General features: G+C 33.9%; 1 protein-coding gene across 5 annotated transcripts in view; it reads left to right on the plus strand.

The window, feature by feature from the left end:
* Positions 1-21,694, plus strand: part of NIPBL (NIPBL cohesin loading factor) — a 157,941-nt gene that overhangs the window by 75,694 nt on the left and 60,553 nt on the right. For 4 of the 5 annotated variants that reach the window (XM_084880551.1, XM_084880549.1, XM_084880550.1 and 1 more), the window contains 3 exons: positions 1,075-2,667; positions 16,678-16,860; positions 21,473-21,670. In XM_084880551.1, the coding sequence (XP_084736677.1) occupies positions 1,075-2,667; positions 16,678-16,860; positions 21,473-21,670 (1,974 nt within the window). The remainder of the gene's footprint in view (positions 1-1,074; positions 2,668-16,677; positions 16,861-21,472; positions 21,671-21,694) is intronic. The other variant, XM_084880553.1, reaches the window with a different exon arrangement.

Consider the following 21,694-nt stretch of genomic DNA (forward strand, 5'->3'; position numbering starts at 1 on the left):
GAATCTAGAAGTTCTCCTGCAAAAAATGATTTAAAATGACTTAAAAGATAGCCAGGCAATTCAGCAAGTAAATAGTATAGCAGGAAAACCTCAAGGTGCTATAATATAACTATTTCCAAGAACTAATAAGAGATTTAATTTATTGAAAATGACCTAGCAGACTCTTAAGATTAATCATGCACAGAAATACAGTTGTTAAAATTTCTTTGATATTTCATTGTGGTGGTGGATTTGTGTTTGTTTGTATTTTTGTCTTTACATTTCAGAATACTGTAAATAATTTCTTCCTGAGGCCAAGCTATAGAACCCTAGAAATCTACATTGAAGCCCAGCTATGTTTTCTCAGTGGAAGTTGCTTATGGCAGGATTTATCTAAAAAGTCCATATATGCTTTCATTTTTATACTTATAATGCTACCTTATTTTAAATATACTTCTCTGTATTAGCTTTTAAATTCCATTTGTGCTGTTGACACCTTGAAGAATTTGAATCCTGGATCAAAGGTTAATGAACTATTAAATTTTTTTCTTACTCCCCTCATTTGTTTTATTTCGGGCTTTATTCTTTTCCAAACTTTTCTACATTTTCTAAAGTTTACATTTTCTTTTTAATATGTTGGCAGATTTACGTCTCTGTAGTTTTAGGTTAATAGTTAAAATGATAATAAATGAGAATACATGATTTATAACTGGTTGCCTTATTGATATATAAAGAATGTGTTTTATCTTTAACATATACAAACAAAAATATGTTTGTATTTAATGTATTTTAAGTTCCATTTATTTTATATTCTTAGGCTTACTTATATACTCAACAAGTATGCTATTAATTTTTTTTTTTTTGCTATAGTCACTAACAATTATTGAGATATAGCAAGCATGAATATTTCCTCAAAACTTGGTTTAAAATATGTCATTCATGCCTACTATTTTATATATGCATATTGATATTTGCATTCATCACATTTTTAAAAAACATTATGACTTTAAAAAATAGTCAAAGTCCATATGGTTTTTTAATAAGATAAGAATATATGTCTATTACTGATACTGAATATTTATCTTTAAATTTCAGATAAGCCTTTGAAAAAAAGAAAACAAGATTCTTACCCACAGGAGGCTGGGGGTGCTACAGGAGGTAATAGACCAGCTTCTCAGGAGACGGGTTCTACGGGAAATGGGTCAAGGCCAGCATTAATGGTTAGCATTGATCTTCATCAGGCAGGAAGAGTGGACTCTCAGGCTTCTGTAACTCAGGATTCAGACTCCATAAAAAAGCCTGAAGAAATCAACCAGTGTAATGATGCACCTGTTTCTGTTCTTCAGGAAGATATTATTGGGAATCTTAAATCTACACCAGAAAACCATCCTGAGACTCCTAAAAAAAAGTCTGATCTTGAGCTTTCAAAGAGTGAATTAAAACAAAATGAAAGTAGATTGGCCGAATCTAAACCAAATGAAAATAGATTGGTGGAGACAAAGTCAAGTGAAAGTAAGTTAGAAATGAAAATTGAAACACAAACAGAAGAACCTAAAAAGAATGAGAACAGAACTATAGAATCCAGACAAAATGAGAGCACCACAACGGAGCCTAAACAGAATGAAAATAGACTATCCGACACAAAGCCAAATGACAACAAACAAAATAATGGTAGATCAGACACAACAAAGTCAAGACCTGAAACCCCAAAGCAAAAGGGTGAAAGCCGACCGGAAACTCCAAAACAAAGGAGTGATGGGCACCCTGAAACCCCAAAACAAAAGGGCGATGGGCGGCCTGAAACTCCAAAGCAAAAAAGTGAAGGTCGGCCTGATACACCAAAACATAGGCATGAAAATAGGAGGGATTCTGGAAAGCCATCAACAGAGAAAAAGCCTGAATTGTCTAAACATAAACAGGATATTAAATCTGATTCACCTCGGTTAAAATCAGAACGAGCTGAAGCCTTAAAACAAAGACCTGATGGACGATCGATTTCTGAGTCACTAAGACGTGACCATGATAGTAAACAAAAGTCAGATGACAGGAGTGAATCAGACCGACATCGGGGGGATCAGTCTAGAGTTCGAAGACCAGAAACATTGAGATCCTCCAGTAGAAATGAACATGGCATTAAACCTGATGGTTCAAAACCTGATAAAATAGAAAGAAAAAACAGACATGAATCGGGGGACTCGAGGGAAAGGCCATCTTCTGGAGAGCAAAAATCAAGGCCTGACAGTCCTCGTGTTAAACAAGGAGATTCTAATAAATCAAGACCTGATAAGCCTGGTTTCAAATCACCTAATAGTAAAGATGACAAAAGGACAGAGGGTAACAAGAGTAAAGTAGACAGTAATAAAGCACACACTGATAATAAGGCAGAATTTCCAAGTTATTTGTTGGGGGGCAGGTCTGGTGCATTGAAGAATTTTGTCATTCCAAAAATCAAGAGGGATAAAGATGGCAATATTACTCAGGAGACAAAGAAAATGGAAATGAAAGGAGAACAGAAAGACAAAGTAGAAAAAATGGGATTAGTTGAAGATCTAAATAAAGGAGCTAAGCCTGTAGTTGTTCTGCAAAAACTGTCTTTGGATGATGTTCAGAAACTTATTAAAGATAGAGAGGACAAATCACGAAGTTCCCTTAAACCTATCAAGAATAAACCATCAAAGTCAAATAAAGGTAAGAATGATTATACTAATACCATTTGTATTCTAATCAGTTTTTCTTTACATATTAGGGTTACTAAAGATTTTAAAAAATGGAAATTTTACCAAAATTGAAACACCACTACATGAAAATATAACATTTATGCAAAATAATAGTGAAATTTTTTTTTCAGTAATATAGATAAAAAGTTCAGTGAAACTTCTTTATCTCCCAGGCTTAATTGAACTGCTTATCATAGTTATATCTTTTACTAGGTGGTACACAGAGATAATTTCTTTTACTATTTAGTTATTTTAAGTAGTATTTTTGGAAATTGCCTGTAAGTCAAGGGAATTATTAGAATGGATAATTTAACAACTTTCTAACAAGTTAACTGTAGAGATATTTCATTCTATAATGAGGTAACGAATTTTAATTTCTAACATCTCAGTTGAACTATACAGTATACAAAAATCAGTGTTACAAATGTTTAAAGACTGAACAGTGTCTCAATACTGTTTTCTTACGGACTTATCTCTGAGTTAATTATTGATTATTGGTGAATAGTTTGAATTTATATGGTTTAGATAGTTACATAGAAGTTTATTTTTTGCTGAAGAGTTGGTCAGTGACAAATGTGTTGTTTAAAAAATATATAGTTTAGTTCTTTTCTATAGAAAAGTCAGAGGGAATGATATGTGCCTCAAGTTGGGTTAAATAATTAGTGAGGTGTTTTGCTTTGTTTTTTGCATGGTTGCTGAGTTAAATTCTCCAGATACTTGAGTAAGTTGTATATTTTCCAGGGGGGAGGGGGTAACAGGAGTCTTAAGTGCTGAAAAGAGTGACAGTTTGTACAGAAAACATAATTTTTTTGTTCCTTTTTCCTTTGTATACGACTTTATAGGTAGATAGGTAGATACTTAGATAGTGAAATAGAGAGATAGATAGATGATATTGTGTGGCAAGACCTAATATTTAGCCCATGCAATATCAGTAGATTGAGATATAGTTCTTAAAGCAATAAAGGGGAAATTTCATTTGATTTTTAAGTTCTAATTCTGTGAAAGAAGTTCATTAAATAAAAACTTACATTTATACTTACAAACAAATATGAATGGAACTATGCTATCCTTTATGACAGTCACCTGTTTCATTAGGCTGTTTAAATTGAAATTAGTTTAAACTAAATTTAAAATACACATCCTTCATAGTCAAATGTGGCAAGATAGAGAACATTTACATCATCGGAGAGTTGTGTATTAGGAGATATAGAAGGTATAATAGTTATTTTTGTAAAATGCTATTGTGCATTGTCTATCTTAAAAAGCTTATTAAAACATAGTGTTATTACTAAGAATTCTTTAAAAAGTAACTTGTTATGACTAATCTATTTTTATTCTTTCTTGGTCTTCATTAAACATTTACTTTCACTGTTAATTTATTTGTGTGTTTTTTGTTTCAAAAATGAAAAAGATTGTTTTTGAATCACTAATATTTGTATTTTAGTGAAATCTTCAGATTTCTTTTTTAATACTTACCTGAGGATATGTTTTTATTAATGTTAAGAGGAGAGAGAGAGAGAGAGAGAGAGAGAGAGAGAGAGAGAGAGAGATGGATGCTACCCCTATGTGCTCCAACCTGGGTATGTGCCTGACAGGGAGTTAACTCTTCTGTGCATAGGACGACGCTCCAACCAACTGAGCCACACTGGCTAGGCAAAACTTTCGCATTTAAAATTATGGCAATCAGACCTATACATATAATTAATATTTCAGCTTAAATTAATTGTTTTTATTTTCTAAGAGTGCATCTTAAATTCTGACTAAAAGTCTGGGAGTGATATATATATATATATATATATATATATATATATATGTATATGTATATGTATATATAGTAAAGAGTATACTTAAGCAATTTTAGAAAGATCAGATGGAAAGTGGTACCCTTTTGTCAACCTTGATCTCGATCATCTTTTTCTCTCCTGCCATCTGTCATCTTATGCTAGCCTTGCTTTCTATGCTCTGTTTTAACAATGAATCTTTGCAACTGAACATCAACAAATGAATATACCTCCTAGATAGTAACTGCTGTATTATTTCCTGTGGTTTTTATATGTAATTTCATTGCCTGTGAATGTGAACTTTTTAGTACTAATTCTTGTTTCTCCTAAATGTACTTTTACACAAATATATATACTATTGTAGATATGTTCTGTTAGTAAGTAGGCTATCGAGGTGTGTCTGTCTGCGTGTGAGTAGAGTATGTGTGTGCATGTGAATTATATGTATATATAAACACATATATTAATCTATCTGCAATTATAAGTGGACCTGTTATCAAAACTATTATTTCAGTGCTTAGATTCATTTCAAGATCCCATAATAATTTTTGCTTTATTTATCTCTTAAAATTCATATCTTTTTTTTTTTTTTTTTTTTTTTTTAGTAATGAATTATTTTTGGTTTTATCTTAGATCTCTACTGCTAAGTTAGCATGTCAGTGTTATTCATATTTTGGATTTTTTTAAAAATTACATGCATAGTAGATTACTGACCCTTTGTATACGTTTTTACTTGGGAATTACTTTGGAGAGTCACAGAAAATCATCTATTTTGACACTGGTGTTTTTCTAGGTCAGTGGTCGGCAAACTCATTAGTCAACAGAGCAGCAAACCTCGGCTGGTCAGCCACATGTGGCTTGCGAGCTGCAGTTTGCCAACCACTGTCTAGGTAAAGGAATTAGGCTGAATAGTGCTGGGATACATTTGTGGTTAATTCCTAAGTCAAAAATTTTGGTAGGTTGTGTGGATTTTTTTTTTGAGAAGAGCCATAAAATTTCATCTTTTAAGTATTTTATTTGATGTGCATATTTAAAATATTCATTCTTTAGAGTAACTTGAAATTTGTTGAATATGCTTTAACTGTAAATATTGAATGGTAGCAATATAGATTTATGACTCATGGTGTAGATTACTTATTTTGTCTTTTGAACTTATTAAATGTAAAGTGATATTGTTACATTTGTTTTAATTTCTGTTTAGATATGTGTATATCCTTAGTACCTACCACAATATGTTGTATACTAGTATAATAACAGCATATTAAGTGCCTACTTAATGAATAGAGACTGTATTGCCACCATATTCTGAAAAGGTTTTTATTTGTAAATTAAAATTGTATTTCCGTCCATTAAGTTCCTGTCAGTAGAACCAAGTTCAAGATACACTTAATTTTCAACTTTCTGTTCCTTAAACTTTGTAATGACTCTTTCACTCTGCAAACTATCTAGTTTTTATTAAGATTCAGAGGAGACCTAATCATATTCATGTCTGTTTAATTTACCCTTTACCTTTGTTTTGCTCTATAACTGTTACAAGATGGGCTTGGTAATCATTCTGTTCTCTTGCTTCTGTCATCATCACCTAGTTTCTTCCTTGCCAATCGGAAGAATAGGGATAGAGAACAGCATGACCTTTGTAAAAACTTTAACATTTAAAAAAATATTTGTCTATTAAAATATGTTGAATGCAAAAATAATATCTATTATTAAAATATTTTGTTAAGAATATTGTCATAATATACTCTAATGTACAATACATCTCTAAATTAAATAGTTATGAGATCTTTTAAGACTGACACGATAATTGATTAACATGTTCTAAAAGTGTTAACAGCTTAGTATCAGTAATTATACATGTAAACAGCTTTTGATTTTTCACATTCTTGAGTGTCTCAAAATAGCTTAATATCTAAAGAAATTTTTTTTTCATCCTTCTAATAACTAGTTTTCCATCACTTGCACTCACTACTTTAAAAAATATGCCATACCACCTGTTACTTGAGATTATAGCCTTTAAATTGTAGTGCTTTGATTAGCTAATGATTGTAGTCATTATTAGGGACACTTATTTCACCTCATTTATGGCAGTTATTATCAAATATTGATCAATAAAATACATTATCTACTTGCTTTTTATGTAGCACTGAACAGTCTAGTTGGATTATGTTTTGGACTCTAACCTTCTGTAAATTTAAAAGTACTATTTCTGAGAGTGACCTTTTAGTGTAGTTTCTGAATTCCTAAGTTGAGGAATTTTTGGTAAAGTATGTAGGATTGTAATATTCAGAATCTTTAATAATACTGTAATGGAAATTTATTTCAGTTAATTTGATTAGTTTTATAAAATATTTTTCTGAAAAACTAAAGCTTTTAGTTTTGTAAAGACTTTATCAGCAGCACCCTAACCAGTTTGGCTCAGTGAATAGAGCTTCGGCCTGCGGACTCAAGGGTCCCAGGTTCGATTCCGGTCAAGGACATGTACAGTACCTTGGTTGTGGGCACATCCCCAGTGGGGGATATTTCTCTCTCATTGATGTTTCTAACTCTCTATTCCCTCTCCCTTCCTCACTGTAAAAAATCAATAAAATATTAAAAAGAAAAGACTTTATCAGCAGTGATATCTTTAGGAAGTGTTTGGAGATTATTTTATTACAAGAATTGGCTTAATACATATCTAGCTATTGTTGAGTGTGATTTTAGAGTACTCTTTTAAAATTTTTCATCCATGATTTTCATTCACAGAAATTTTTTGGTCCAAAATTGCTTCGTTGATAATTGACAATATTAATTTAAAGAGGTTCATTACATAGAAATACCTTTTCATAAAAATTAAATGTATTAAAGTTTGCTAGTGGTGTTCTCTCCTTTCCATTTCATATCTCAAGCCAGCCTGAGGACATAGCTTCTATAAAGTTTGCCTATCTGTTGAAATATACATGATTGAAGGGTGAGAAGATCACAGATAATTCTGAGCGAACCTGTTTATGAAGAAATAGTCATAACTCTAACATACTGAATTCCCTTTTCTAAGAAAAAGTTATGAAAACCCTACCCTACAAGACCCTCATACAAATAAATCCCACCATAACTGGTTTGGCTCAGATATAGCATTGGCCTGCGGACTGAAAGGTCCCAGGTTCAATTCCGGTCAACGGCATGTACCTTGGTTGCGGGCACATCCCTAGTGGGGGGTGTGCAGGAGGCAGTTGATGGATGTTTCTCTCTCATCAATGTTTCTAACTTTCTATCCCTTCCTCTCTTTAAAAAATCAATAAAATATATATATTTTTAAAAGATAAATAGTATAGTATAACATATACTATTAGTATTTACTATAGTAAATTAATATTATATAGTATATATTGTATATTATAATATCAAATAGGTATTTATTACTTTAATATCTGTCAAGCTCTTTCTAGAATAAGAGAATTCAGTGTGTTAGAGTAATGGTATATAATATACAATATGCAGTGTATATGTAACATAATAATATATGCTGTATCATGATATACTAATATGCATTTGATCTTTGAACAAAGTGGGTATTTGGAGTACCAAGTCCCATGCAGTCTAAAATTCCCATGTAACTATAGTCTTTCCTTTAATATGTGAATTCCTAATCTCAGAGTTAACCCTTGAAAAACATGAGTTTGAACTGTGTGTGTCAATTTACTGCACTGGTCATTGAAAAAAATTTGCTGCCGAAACCGGTTTGGCTCAGTGGATAGAGCATCGGTCTGCGGACTGAAAGGTCCCAGGTTCGATTCCGGTCAAGGGCATGTACCTTGGTTGCGGGCACATCCCCGGTAGGGGGTGTGCAAGAGGCAGCTGGTTGATGTTTCTCTCACATCGACATTTCTAGCTCTCTATCTCTCTCCCTTCCTCTCTGTAAAAAAATCAATAAAATATATTATAAAAAAAGGAAAAAAAGAAAAAAAAAATTTGCTTACAGGTGTACCCGCACAATTCAAACCTGTGTTGTTTAAAGATCAGTTGTCAAATAGATACCCTCTACCAACCACAAAATTTAGCATTCTCTGACTTCTATTGTACTAACTTTTGAAAATTCTTCATTAAGCCCAATATAAATTATAGTACAAAGAGCACTAGAATCAGAGCCTTGGACAAATCATAACCTTTTAAAAGCCTTGATTCATTCACTTTTAAAATGGAGAAACCAATTTTCTTCCTATTTCATACAGTTTATAAGGACCAAAATGAATAGTAAGAGCTAAAATCTGTCCATTTCTTTTAATATGAAAAAACTAGTCATCCCATTTTAATTGAATTTAATAAAATAATTTTTGAAAATCAGTTTTATGTATATATACTTCATATTTATTGTATATTTGAAGCTGCTGCTGTCACCATTTATTTTCAGTGTTACTGACATATAATTAACATGTAACATTTATTAAAGTGTATTAAAATAATTATTTGATATATGTGTGTATTGTGAAATGATTACCAAATAAGTTTATAGTTAATGTTTAGTAGCTATATTTTTTTCCTATGACAATAATATTTAAGGTTTGTTTTCTTAACGACTTTTGACTCTGTTTCTATTATATTCACCAGTTTATTCTGTCCAAGAGATTTTTTATTCACTTTATTTTTACATTCACTTTTTAATAGATATGTATTTGTTGTTACTTTGTTGTTCATAATTTTTATCTTTACTTTTTTCTTCTTCCTCTTCTTAAAGAATAACCTTCAGCATTTTATATAATACTGGTTTGGTGGTGATGAACTCTAGCTTTTTTTTTATCTGTGAAGCTCTTTATCTGACCTTCAATTCTAAATGATAGTTCCGCTGGGTAGAGTAATCTTGGTTGTAGGTTCTTGCTATTCATCACTTTGAATATTTCTTGCCACTCCCTTCTGGCTTGCATAATTTCTGTTGAGAAATCTGCTGACAGTCCTATGGGTACTCACTATAGATAACTTTTTTCTCTTGCTGCTTGTAATATTCTCTCTCCGTCTTTTGCCCTTGGCATTTTAATTATGATGTGTCTTGGTGTGGTCCTCTTTGAATTATTCTTGTTTGGGGTTTTGTGCGCTTCCTGGACTTGTAAGTCTATTTCTTTCACCAGGTATGGAAAGTTTTCTGTCATTATTTCTTTAAATAGGTTTTTCAATATCTTACTCTCTCTCTTCTGGCACCCCCAAATTCGGGTGTTGGCACATTTGAAGTTGTCCCAGAGGCTCCTTACACTATCTTCATGTTTTTGGATTCTTTTTGCTTTTTGCTTTTCTGGTTGGGTGTTTTTTGCTTCTTTGTATTTCAAATCTTTGACTTGATTCTTGGGATTCTCTAGTTTGCTGTTGGATCTCAGTATATTATTCTTTATTTCAGTTAGTGCATGCTTAATTTCTAATTGGTCCTTTTTCATAGCCTTGAGGATCTCACTAAATTTCTTGGAGGTTTCTGGAAGATTCTTGAGTATCTTATAACCAAGATTTTGAACTCTATATCCAGTTGTTTCCTTTCCTCCATTTCTTTCATTTGTGACTTGTTTGTCTCCGCATTTTGTCTGCTTCCCTGTGTTTGTTTCTATGTACTGGGTAGCTGCTAAGTCTTCTTGAGTTGATAGAGTGGCCTTGTGTGCTAGGTGACCTATATGGCCCAGAGGCTCAGCCTCCCCAGTCACCTGAGGTGGACACTCTTGGTGCACCCCTTTGTGGGCTGTTTGCACAGTCCTGTTGGTATCACTGGGAGAAATTGACCTCCAGGACAATTGGCTGTAATAACCAGTTGTGTCTACACTGGAAGATCTGTTGCGCAGGAGACACCCTTATGGGGCAGGACTTGCTTCAGTAGGGCTTTGGTACTAACTGAGTCTTTCCCTTGAGTGTGTCTCTTATGGATGTGAAGAGTTGTAATCCGTTATGGTCCACCCTGACCACTGGGTACACTGGCTCTTGGATCTCCAAGGAGGTGCAAGGTCAGCCACTGCCTGGGGTTTCCCAGCAGGAGCTATAAAGAGATATGCCAATTCCTCTTCTTTGTATGAGGTTTAGAAGTGCCCAGACAAGGCCCAGCTGTGAAGCAAATCAGGCTGCTGCTGCTGTGCCTTGGGCCTTCTTTTAAAGCTCTGGGACTCTCTGATCCAGTTGCAGTTTGACAGGTTTTAGGTGGAAAAAGGACAGGCCATTCATATGCAAAAGCCTCTGTGCACAGTTTGGGTGGGGTGGTGTCTCAGGGAATCACCAGAGTGGAGCAAACAGCAATGGCTGACAGTCAGCCCTGCACCCAAGAGGTCCCCACGCAGGAACAATGATCACTGAGAGCAACTCTGAGAGAAAATCAAGCCATCCTCACATTCCAGCCTGATGCCAGACAGTCCAGTTTCTCCCTGTATGAATCTGGGTCCCCAGAGTCTCACCTGGAACTGGAATTCAGAGCAGCTCTGTCTCCCTCCCGATTGAAAACAACAGCAGCACACCCAGTTGCTCGCCTGTTTCACGCACGCCTCCGCAGCTCCTACCTGTCTCAATGCACTTTTTCTTTCCTTCTAGTTGTGGAACTTCTACTCTGCCAGCCTTCCCGTGGTTTTGAATGATCGTTGTTTTGTTTTTTGGTTGTAGTCTTGATGTGGTTGTGAGAGGCAGCAGGTACAGGTGTTTATGCCGCCATCTTGGTTCTGGGCTTCTCTTCTTTTTTTATTCTATTTCATTTATTTATGCTCTGATCTTTGTTATTTCCTTACTTGAACAAACTTTGGACTTAGTTCTTTTATTAATTTCTTGAAGTATAAAATTAGGTTGTGCTTCTGCCATTATTTTTATCTCACTGTGTATATTTGTCAAGGAAAGGATCATTTGATCCCTGCTTCCTATTCCTGCTTTCTATATTAAGTAGAAAATTATCATTTACATAATAGACTTCCTAGAAACCGTGTTTCTTTTTATAGTTCTTTCTCATAGTGATTTGCTAGCTGTACATTGATGAAAATGCTATGTTAATATTAAAACCTTGGTACTAAAGCAAGGTATTTCTTTAAATCTTTTCTATTGCCTTTTTCATTTGTAATAGTGTTTTTTTCACTTGTTATAAAGCAACACCTTGGTATTTTGTCTTCATTAAATAAACCAATTTGGAATGACCTGAGCTCTATAGAATATAATAATGTAGGGTATATAGTTATATATAGGTGGATGACACTTTGTTTCATTTTGAATAAATTATGACATGATATAGATTGAGTCAGCAAAATTTTTATGTAAAGGCCCAGATATTTTAGGCTTTATGGGCTAATTGCCACTGACATTGTAGTAAAAAAGCAAACATAGACAATGTGTAAATACTTGTCACTGTATTCTAATAAAACTTTGTTACAAAGACAAGTGGTGGGGCAAATTTGATCCCACAGGTTGTGGTTTGCTGAGCCTGATATAGATATAAAGTCAAAGTTTTACATAGGTTGATATAACTAGATTGTTTATTGTGAAGCAAATAAGATCTAAAATTTGCATTTACCACTTCCATTAAGTAACCTTTTTGTTGTTGTTGTTGTTGTTAGTAGTAGACTAATTATTGTATAATTTAATACTTGATCACATTGATTAAAATACTTAAATAGAAAATATCAACAGGTGAATTTTGTTCTTGATTCTTTTTAAAAAAATATATTTTATTGATTTTTTTTACAGAGAGGAAGGAAGAGGGATAGAGAGTTAGAAACTAATGAGAGAGAAACATTGATCAGATGCCTCCTGCACAGTCCTCACTGGGTATGTGCCTGCAACCAAGGTACATGCCCTTGACCAGAATCGAACCTGGGACCCTTGAGTCCGTAGGCTGATGCTCTATCCACTGAGTCAAATTGGTTAGGGCTTGATTCTATTTTTTTTTCTTTTTTGGTTTCTACATGATCGTAACATATTAAACAGTTAATAGTATTTTAATCTATATATCAATATTTCTTCCTAAAGTTTGGTATGGTTAGTATTTAATAGTGACCGAACTTTTCAAAAACAGTTAAATTCATAATACTGTTTCTCCTATAACTTTCACATCAGATTTTCCTTCTAATGTCACCCTCTTCCAACCCATTTCAAATTATTTTTAAAGTAACATTTCTAAAGCACATTCTGATTCTGTCACTCTTCAAAAGACTAATAAGCCTTACCTGATTTAACAGTTAACCTATTCTCCCTATTAAATGTCTTGTTCTGTCCAGAGCAGACTACTCAAACTACACCAAACTTATTATTCCTCCTGGCTACCAGCTCCTAATTTTTTGCTCCTGTCCTACATTCTCCTCTCCTTCCATTCCTTCCACCTTACTCCATCTCATCTCTGTTGAAAACATAAACTTAAACCTTGTTTATTTAGCCCGTATTAGCCTTTGAGTTTGACATGCTTGGTATACACTGTTAGCAAAATTTGAGTGTATTCATTTCAGCAAATTAAAAGTAGAACTCAAAAGCAAAGCCTAGATCATTTCATATTGTCTTCATCAGTCTTATGCATAGCAGTTAACTTCTAAAGGTATCTCAGTATAAAGTATCACAGAAAACTGGAGCTTTTTAACAATGATCATGAATCAAGAAGTTGTCTTTTTTTTTTTTTTTTAAGGTGATTACAGGGCTTTTAGAAAGATTTACCTTAGAAATAAATAAAAGAGTAATTTCTAAGTAATCCAAGGTTTTTCAGGGCTTCAAAAACATAACATTGGCAGGTTTTATAACAGAATTATAGCCATAGATAATTAAGTTATCTGATACAACGTATTCTGTCAACTTATGAGCAAAATCAATTTGATTAATTTTGAGATTATTACTCAAATTATTTATCTTTCATTGAACTTAGAGCTTTAAAAAATTAGGATAAGCCCACAAGTTATTGGGTTAGATTAACCTAGATTAGCTTTTTCTAACTAAATTGACTCTACTATTTTGAGAGAGGTGGCAACCGTAAAACTTTAAAGGACTCCAAAATATTTTGTTGTGATCTAAGATAAGACATAAAATGTATGTCATGTTCTAATAACACACATACAAACATATTAGTACCTACCCTCACTACAGATAAAACACTGGCATTCTCACTTACATTGTAAACAACTATTGGTCAAGATCCACAAAACTGATTTCACAAATTACTAAGAGGTCACAACCCACAACTTGAAAATTGCTGGCTAAAATTTAAAAGGAAACTTGCTAATTCTTAGGTTATAATAGTACTAGAGGCCCAGCGCATGACATTTGTCCCTCATCCTGGCCTGCACCCTCTTGCAGGGAGCAGACTAAACCGGCAGGCAGACATCCCCCAAAGGGTCTTTAGCACTGTTGCAGAGGCAGGAGAGGCTTCTGGCTGAGCAGACTACCCCTGTGGAGCGCCTCACTGACCACCAGGGGGAAGCTTCTGAGTTGAGCCCCATGGTGGTCAGTGCACGTCATAACGACCTGTCGTTAACATTTTATTATATAGGATATAGTGATTATATAGTGATTCTTTGCATTCATTGCAGGAGTATTGCTCAGAGTGCTTCAAAAAGAAAATAGCTGTAAATTGATTTGACCTTGATCACCCTTCCCTTGCCACAGATGAATAACTGCTACTCTTCCTTTTATTAAAAAAATTAAAAAAAAAATTTTTTTGTAATTCTGAACAAAGATTATTTAGCTTCTAGCCAGTACCTAGGGTTTCTGCTTCTTTACCAAAAGTAAGGCTACTTTATACTAAATTATATCACTTTTCATCACTTCTATTTATCCTAAACCATCTTAAAAAAAAAAGTAAATTATATATTTCCTGATTCTTTTCTTCTAGAAGATGTTAATCTACCTGATCCTTTTTTTTTTTATTAAGACCTCCATCTCCTTAATTATAAACATATCCCTCTTTCATTACCCTGTTAACATCTGCTGAAGAATATATGAATTTCAGCTCCTTCATTTTTACTCCACCAAGGAGCCTTGGTACCTGAAAATGATATCTCCTTTCTCCTAGTTTGCTATTGCTTTTTCCAAATAATTGTGAAAATATACATGTCAGTGTTTTGTGACCTCAACACTCTTAGTACCAATCTCCCATGTTCCTACATTCAGTGTGGATTTTGATCCCAGTGCACTTTGTTCCTCTGTACCCCAAGTTCTGCGATCAGGTTAGATCACCTTCGATTCTCTGTGGAAGGAACATTCACTGTCCTGCCCTCATTGAACCCCATATTCTTTCAGTTTCTCTTCATGTAGCCTCCTTTTGTTTCTGTCACATACATGCTACGCCTTTTCAGGGCTATATCAGCAGATCATACTCCTTGGTGCTCTTCCTACCAGTGCTTCAAATGAGGAAGTTGACTTGCATTTAGGGACTATTAGTACCAAAAGATACGAGTCTTCAAACCACATTAACTCACTTTAGGGATCACAAGAGGGTCAGATTGATAACCTGCACTGCTGAATATTTTTTTGTTCCAGACTGAAGATAAAGATTTATTTATGCTGCTCCTCTCTAATATGGGTAGGTTATTGAAAGAATTGTTACTGAACTACATTATACCTGCCTAAGATGTTTACTAGGGCTTAGAAAATTGAGGTTTATGTGAGTTTTCTTGGTCTGTTTCTGAATATGACTGGTTTCCATGATCTGAAGCTTTAGTTCCAATGAGTTTGTTAACTGGGGTGGTTTATTTTAATCTCAGGAGTGTTTTCTCATTTCAATAAGACAAAACTCTTGGTTATCAAATCAGTGACTTTGTGATTTCTTTACTCTTTTGATGACTTCTGATTTTAATAATCTTGTAGCCCTGGCTGGTTAGCTCATAGTTAGAGCATTAGCTCGTAGACTGTAGGGTCTCGGATTTGATTCCAAATCAAGGGCATGTATCTTGGTTGCAGGTTTGATCCCTAGCCCCAGTCGGGGTGCATGTGGGAGGCCAACAGTCAATGTGTTTCTCTCTTTCCCTCTCCCTATCCCTCCTTTACTTTCATTCTGTCTACAAATCAATGGAAAAAATATTCTTGGGTGAGGATTTTAAAAAAAAAGATTCTATTTAAAATAATAATTTCTTTTATATTCTTATTTTATTAGTATTATATATTCTTGGGTCTTTGAACTTGTTTTAATCATACCCATTTATTTTTGTCATGATTGGCTTTTATTCTTTACATAAGCACTATTATCATTTAAATGTTACAGTATTAATATTGATCATATGATTATTAATATTCCCTGATATCAACCAATATGGTACTCTTTGCTCCCAGTCATTAAAATTTAGCAGGCAAGACATCATTTTTATACTTGCATTTCAAGATTTACATGGGTAAGTAAAGTTAAAATTGTCATCTTTAACAGTCATTAAGAACATGTCCTCAAAAATAGATTATTCTTTTACTTTTATTTTTTTAGCTTTCAACAAGATGATAATTAATTTCTTCCTAACAATTGTTTGTGTGTTTGTGTATGCGTGTGTATAATTAGGCAGTATTATGTTAATAGCTTTTATTGGATTATGTTGATATTTATCCTGCCTTTATTATTTCATGAGAAAATAGGAACTTATTTTATAATAGATTTGAATTATTTTCAGTTATAGACATTCATATTTTAAAATATTTCTGTTTATCCTACTTTTCATGTTTCTACTATTTTAAATTAAATGCATATGTTGTATTTTCTGTTTGAGGAAATTCTCCATAATACTAAAGGTATTAGCATGGCTCTCAAGTAGACATTGATAGGTGAAAGCATATAAAATGCTTGTCCCAACCACCCTATATAGCCACTAAGATCATAGAAGAAGAGAATGGCATTATAAATGTCCTCCAATTCTTCTTGTATGTACTGAGGGGTAGCATTACTTTCAAAATAACTGCTTCAGATCTCTATAAATCAAATCTGGCTACTGTTACAGTGAGATGTACCCTCTACTACAGATATACTTGGTAATGCCAGTGGATCTCTAGTTTTAGAAAGATTTTTCAAAGGGCATTATATAAAAAATTAGTGATGTAGCTACCTACATCATGTTTTTAAAATTGTTATATAATTAAATAATGTATAAAAACTGCATTATCAGTTTAAGATTAAGACTATTTTAGTTTTAAATATAAATGGGTTTTATAAAATACAAAAGTGACCTGGAAAATTCTTGTAAATGCTTATATTTTATTTTCATTGTGGTAATTTAGTTAAAATTTCTCCTTTATCTTCAGATTGACCTCTTTTTCTTAACTTTCATTAATAGGTAGTATAGATCAATCAGTGTTAAAAGAATTACCCCCTGAACTCCTGGCAGAAATTGAATCTACCATGCCACTTTGTGAACGTGTGAAAATGAATAAACGCAAGCGTAGCACAGTTAATGAAAAACCAAAATATGCTGAAATCAGTTCAGATGAAGATAATGATAGTGATGGAACTTTTGAATGTAAGTATCCCATAACTATTATTACTTTAGAATTAAACAGATTGATGTGTTTGTCTCATTTATAATTTTTTGGATTAGCAAGAGCATAGTGATTTTAATTCTTAATATAGCAGGATTTTTTCTTTTTACTTAAAATATATGTGAAAGATGAGATCAGTTGGCACCAAGAAAAAAATTTTAGTCATCTATAATTAGTGGCCAGATAACACGTATGTGTCTATATGCACTTAGCAAACATTTATTGAGCTCCTACTGTGGTATATGCTAAGCACTAAGAATAAAAATACAAATAAGCTGTAGCCCGTCTTTGAAGAACTTTCATTCTGTTGGGGGGGGGGGGGATGTAAACGGTTGTAGTGCAGTGATAATAGTAAATCCAGGGTCTTTGGGAACACATTGGATTGGCATCAGAAATCATACTGGGGGTTCAGGAAACACTTACTGGAAAAGGTGACACTTGAGTCTTAAAGGACACGTAGGAGATAGCCTGGTGAAAAAATATTTTAAACCATACTATCACTAAATTATGAATGGATTAGCCACATTACCGATTATCTGTGTGGTTTGGTCCTGGCTTCTCCTTTTTGCCCAGCTGTGTCCTGGAATTCCTCCCTTGTTTCACTGTTTTCCAGAGCTGGCTTCTTCACTACACAGCTACCTCTCTACAACACTGTGATCACCTGTCTTTGCACTAGACTTGCTATACCTCGCCTGTCTTCCTACTGGTCCACTGAAAAAGTTCTTCTCTTTTATCCCTATCTTCCTTCTTCTGGAGCAAGAGAATTGAGCCTAGCCAAGAGGGGTCAGCAACCTTGTTTGACTTAAACGGCATTCAGTGGAAACAGACTGTGGGAGATCTTCACTTGTGTGCCAACTGACTTAGTCATTATGACCAAAAGAAGTGGGAAGACCACCAGTGTGTTCTGCCTTTTTCACCTAGTGTCCATAGATTGAGGTGTGACAAGCAAGGGCAGGAAGGACAAATGCATGCTGCCATTTTTAATTGTGTATTACTGATGGAAGTCCTTAGTTTTTAATCAATGTTCATTTACTCTGATCGTCTTAAAATTGTGAGCTCTTGAGTTATAAGCAGTAAATTATAAATACTGAACAAATCTGAACAAAGTTTTAAAATTGAAATAAAATATATAGCAAAGTTAATCTGACATTTAATTATATGTATAATTGTTATAATTTGTATTATGAGATGTATTTACATGCCTTATATTTCAGTGGCTAAAGTTAATATTTTTTATTATAATCACACATTTTTATCATTTGGGAACATAATGCTCTGGAAAGAGAGAAGAGAAAGGAAACTTAGTGACTCAGAGACTCACTCCCCTTTATATACATGCCTCTCCTCATTCTTTCTCTCTCCCCCAATACATCACTCATTCCTAAAGAGAATAGCTAAAAAAAAAGTTCCTTAAGTGCAGATTGATTCCAAATAGCACTTCAGTTCCTGTTAATTGAGAGTGGCTTCCTGCATTATTAAGCTGATGAGAATTCTACAGCTACCTCACAATTAAGTAGAAAGGACAGCGTAATCAGAAATGCCCATGAAGTATAAAATAGGAGAATGAGCCACACATGCCTCATGTTTGTCATCAATGTATCCATTATTCTTTCCTTGTTTCTGTTATGAGAGCTATTGTCTCATCTTAGGGGAGCACATAATTTCATCTTAAAACCCTGGATCCCATTATATTTATGCCCAGGTATATTGGAAAGTAATATTAGACAGAGAACCTGATCTTTAATTTCACTGGGCTTTTCAAGAGATCTTAGAGCAGATTCCTGTTTTTCTTGGTTTATTTCTGTGCAAGTAATATATAAAAGTCAACTCTGGGCCAGTGATTTGAGTGATAAAAGAATTTTAACTGATAGTTGACAACCAAATTGTCATTATACACAAGAAAAACATTGCAATACAAAATATAGAAGTAGTATGAACATTAAGTAGCAAGCTTTTGCTACTTAGAGAATTTTAGAAATAAAGTTTTATTGCAATTCAATCATTTTGGTTTCCCAAAAACCTTAAACTAAGGAAATAGTTTAGTTAAAGGAGAGGGGGAAGAATTTTGAAAGTTAGGCCACACCGATTTATAAGTCATAGCACAAATATAAGGTCTGAGGAAAGAAGAGGAGAGATATAAGAAGCTGAAGAGAGAAATAGGTTAAATGTGAAAGAGAGGATAGAAAACTCCCAAGTCATTTTATGTACTTCTCTACAGGGTGAGGCAAAAGTAGGTTTGCAGTTGTTTATAGAGAAAATAATATAGTAATTAATAAACAATAATATAACAATAAACTCTGTTTTGCATACTCATAATTATATATCTATTTTTGCCCTACCCTCTATTAAGCCTCCCCTGCTTCCAGGGTAATGAGAGAAACAGAGAAAGAACAGTCATAAGGAATTGGGATCCTGATAGCCTATTGCAGCACATTATATCATAGAAGTTGTTTTTTTCCTATTTTCCATCCCGTTTTCATCCAAATGGCCTAAAGTTGAGTGAATTCTAACTGAAGTTTTCCAGTGCCTGAAAATTACTACTAATACAGCATAGTATATGTACTTGCTAACAACTATAAGATTTTTCAAGCATTTTGTCATTGGATTGAGCTTGAAATAGATTTCTTATGAAATTAAAATTTTAAAAGACAGTAAGTCATATTTGAGGTTAAATATAATCATATTACTAGTTAGTGTCATTCTTTAGATTTGGTAGATATTTCAAGAACTTGTTGAAAAAACATTTAATGAATGGTAGCCATAAAAGACCTATTTGTCTGGCCTACACAGACACCCAACTATATTTATATATAAGGCAGCCCCTCACTAAAAGAATGTACTGGGGTGTACCTTAGTCATAAAAGGGGAGGACATCCTACCTCTTTTTATATAATTTATAGTCAAATTCATGCCTAATCATGAAGAAAATCATTGACAGTTTAAGTATATCCATTTACATTTGTCCTTTTTAATGAACCATCTTGCTCTGTCAAACCTATGACCACAAAGAAGAGGAAACAACATTATCTTTTTCTGTCATACTGTCAGTAGATAGGACAGAAAGGTCCAGAACCAGAAACCAAATTAGATTCTTGATTAGAAATAGTTGTGGGAGCATGTAATGGTACAATTATCCAGGATATAGACATTGATTATTCACACAAGGATATGGGTACAGGTAAAGTACTCAAGCAAGAGTTTTGTCTTAAGTACTATTTGGGTATTGATCATAGATAGGGAGTCAGAATAGAAGCCAGTTACAGGAAAGCAGGGGAGTCAAATTTAGATCAACAGACTAGAAGACATTTTAAACATATGGTTACTACAACAGCCAGTGTATGATCCCAAGTAGGACACATTAGTTCTGTATCTTGTTGGTGCTATACCCTAGAGCAGTTATGATAAATATTTGTCACTTATACTGCCCTTCAGCAGTCAGTGAACAGATACTTCTAATCAGTCTCTTCTCTCTCTCTCTCTCTCTCTCTCTCTCTCTCTCTCTCTCTCTCTCTCTCTCTCTCTCTCTCTTTTTAAAATTTAACTTTATTGTTGAGAGTATTACAGATGTACCCTGTTCACCCCATTAACCCCTTCCATCCCACCCCACCCCCTTCCCAGGTCTTCATCACTCTATTATCTCTGTCCATAGGTTATGCATATATGCATGTAAATTTTTTGGTTGATCTTTTCCCACCCACCTTGCTTCTTAATCAGTCTTTCTTACTGAAATATGATGCTGTCTCAGAGCTCAAAATTATTCTCAACATAATGCTCTAGCCAGCTATTCCCGGTTGATCAGAGATTATGTCTGATAAAATCTGTTTGCCAGTTCTGCCTAGCAGCTTCTATCAGTACTGGTGATTTTAGCAGAATGCTCAAACTTCTGGAAGGGTGGGAAAGGGATTCAAGCTAGCATACATAAATATGCTTAGTAGCATGCATAAGCTTAAAAGCTTCTTGGGCTTAAGCAAGTGTACTGCTGGAGAACTGAAATCAATGTATTATATATGAGTATGTACAACTGTACACGTTTGTTCTATCTCTATAGGCTTGTGATGTTAGGTTATCAAAGTCTATTGAATTTTTATAGCTAAGTTGTGGGCCTAACTTGGCTGTTAACTGATTGTATACACGTTTACCCATATTCTGTAACACTTTTTCAAAAGTTTGCTTTTCCTCCAAACCTTGCTCCCCATAAAAAATTAAAATGCTTTAAGGTGTTTCTGTTTTTCATCCAAATCCTAGATAAGATTGTATTACATACTTTAATCAATCCTAAAGTTTAGATATTGTCTTTACTGACACTGAATACTTCTTTGAAATGAGCAGTGTGGTTTCTCACAACGTACATATCTATATTTATTAGCAAACTGAGTTTATGTAAAAACCTTTCTCTAAATAGTTAATGCTAAAATAAGTGATAACCATTTCTATACCCTAGTTTATATTTCTAGTTAAACAGAATGACTCAGAATTTCATAGTCCCATACAATGTAGATTCCCCTTTACCCCAATGTGGTTCATTTGTAAAGTACAAATTTAAATAGTCATTTTAAATGAGATAAATTATTTGTCATGGGGATTTGCTTCTAGCCTCTAGGAAACGACATAAAAAAGATGATGATAAAGCTTGGGAATATGAAGAGCGTGACAGAAGAAGCTCTGGGGATCATAGGAGAAGTGGCCACTCTCATGAAGGAAGAAGGAGTTCAGGTGGTGGTCGTTATCGAAACCGAAGTCCATCTGATACTGACATGGAAGATTATTCTCCTCCTCCCAGCCTTAGTGAGGGTAATTCATCAGTGTCAACGGGTT

This window comes from Pipistrellus hanaki, assembly GCF_964339955.1.
Source record: "Pipistrellus hanaki genome assembly, chromosome: 4".
In the NCBI taxonomy this organism is placed as follows: domain Eukaryota; kingdom Metazoa; phylum Chordata; class Mammalia; order Chiroptera; family Vespertilionidae; genus Pipistrellus; species Pipistrellus hanaki.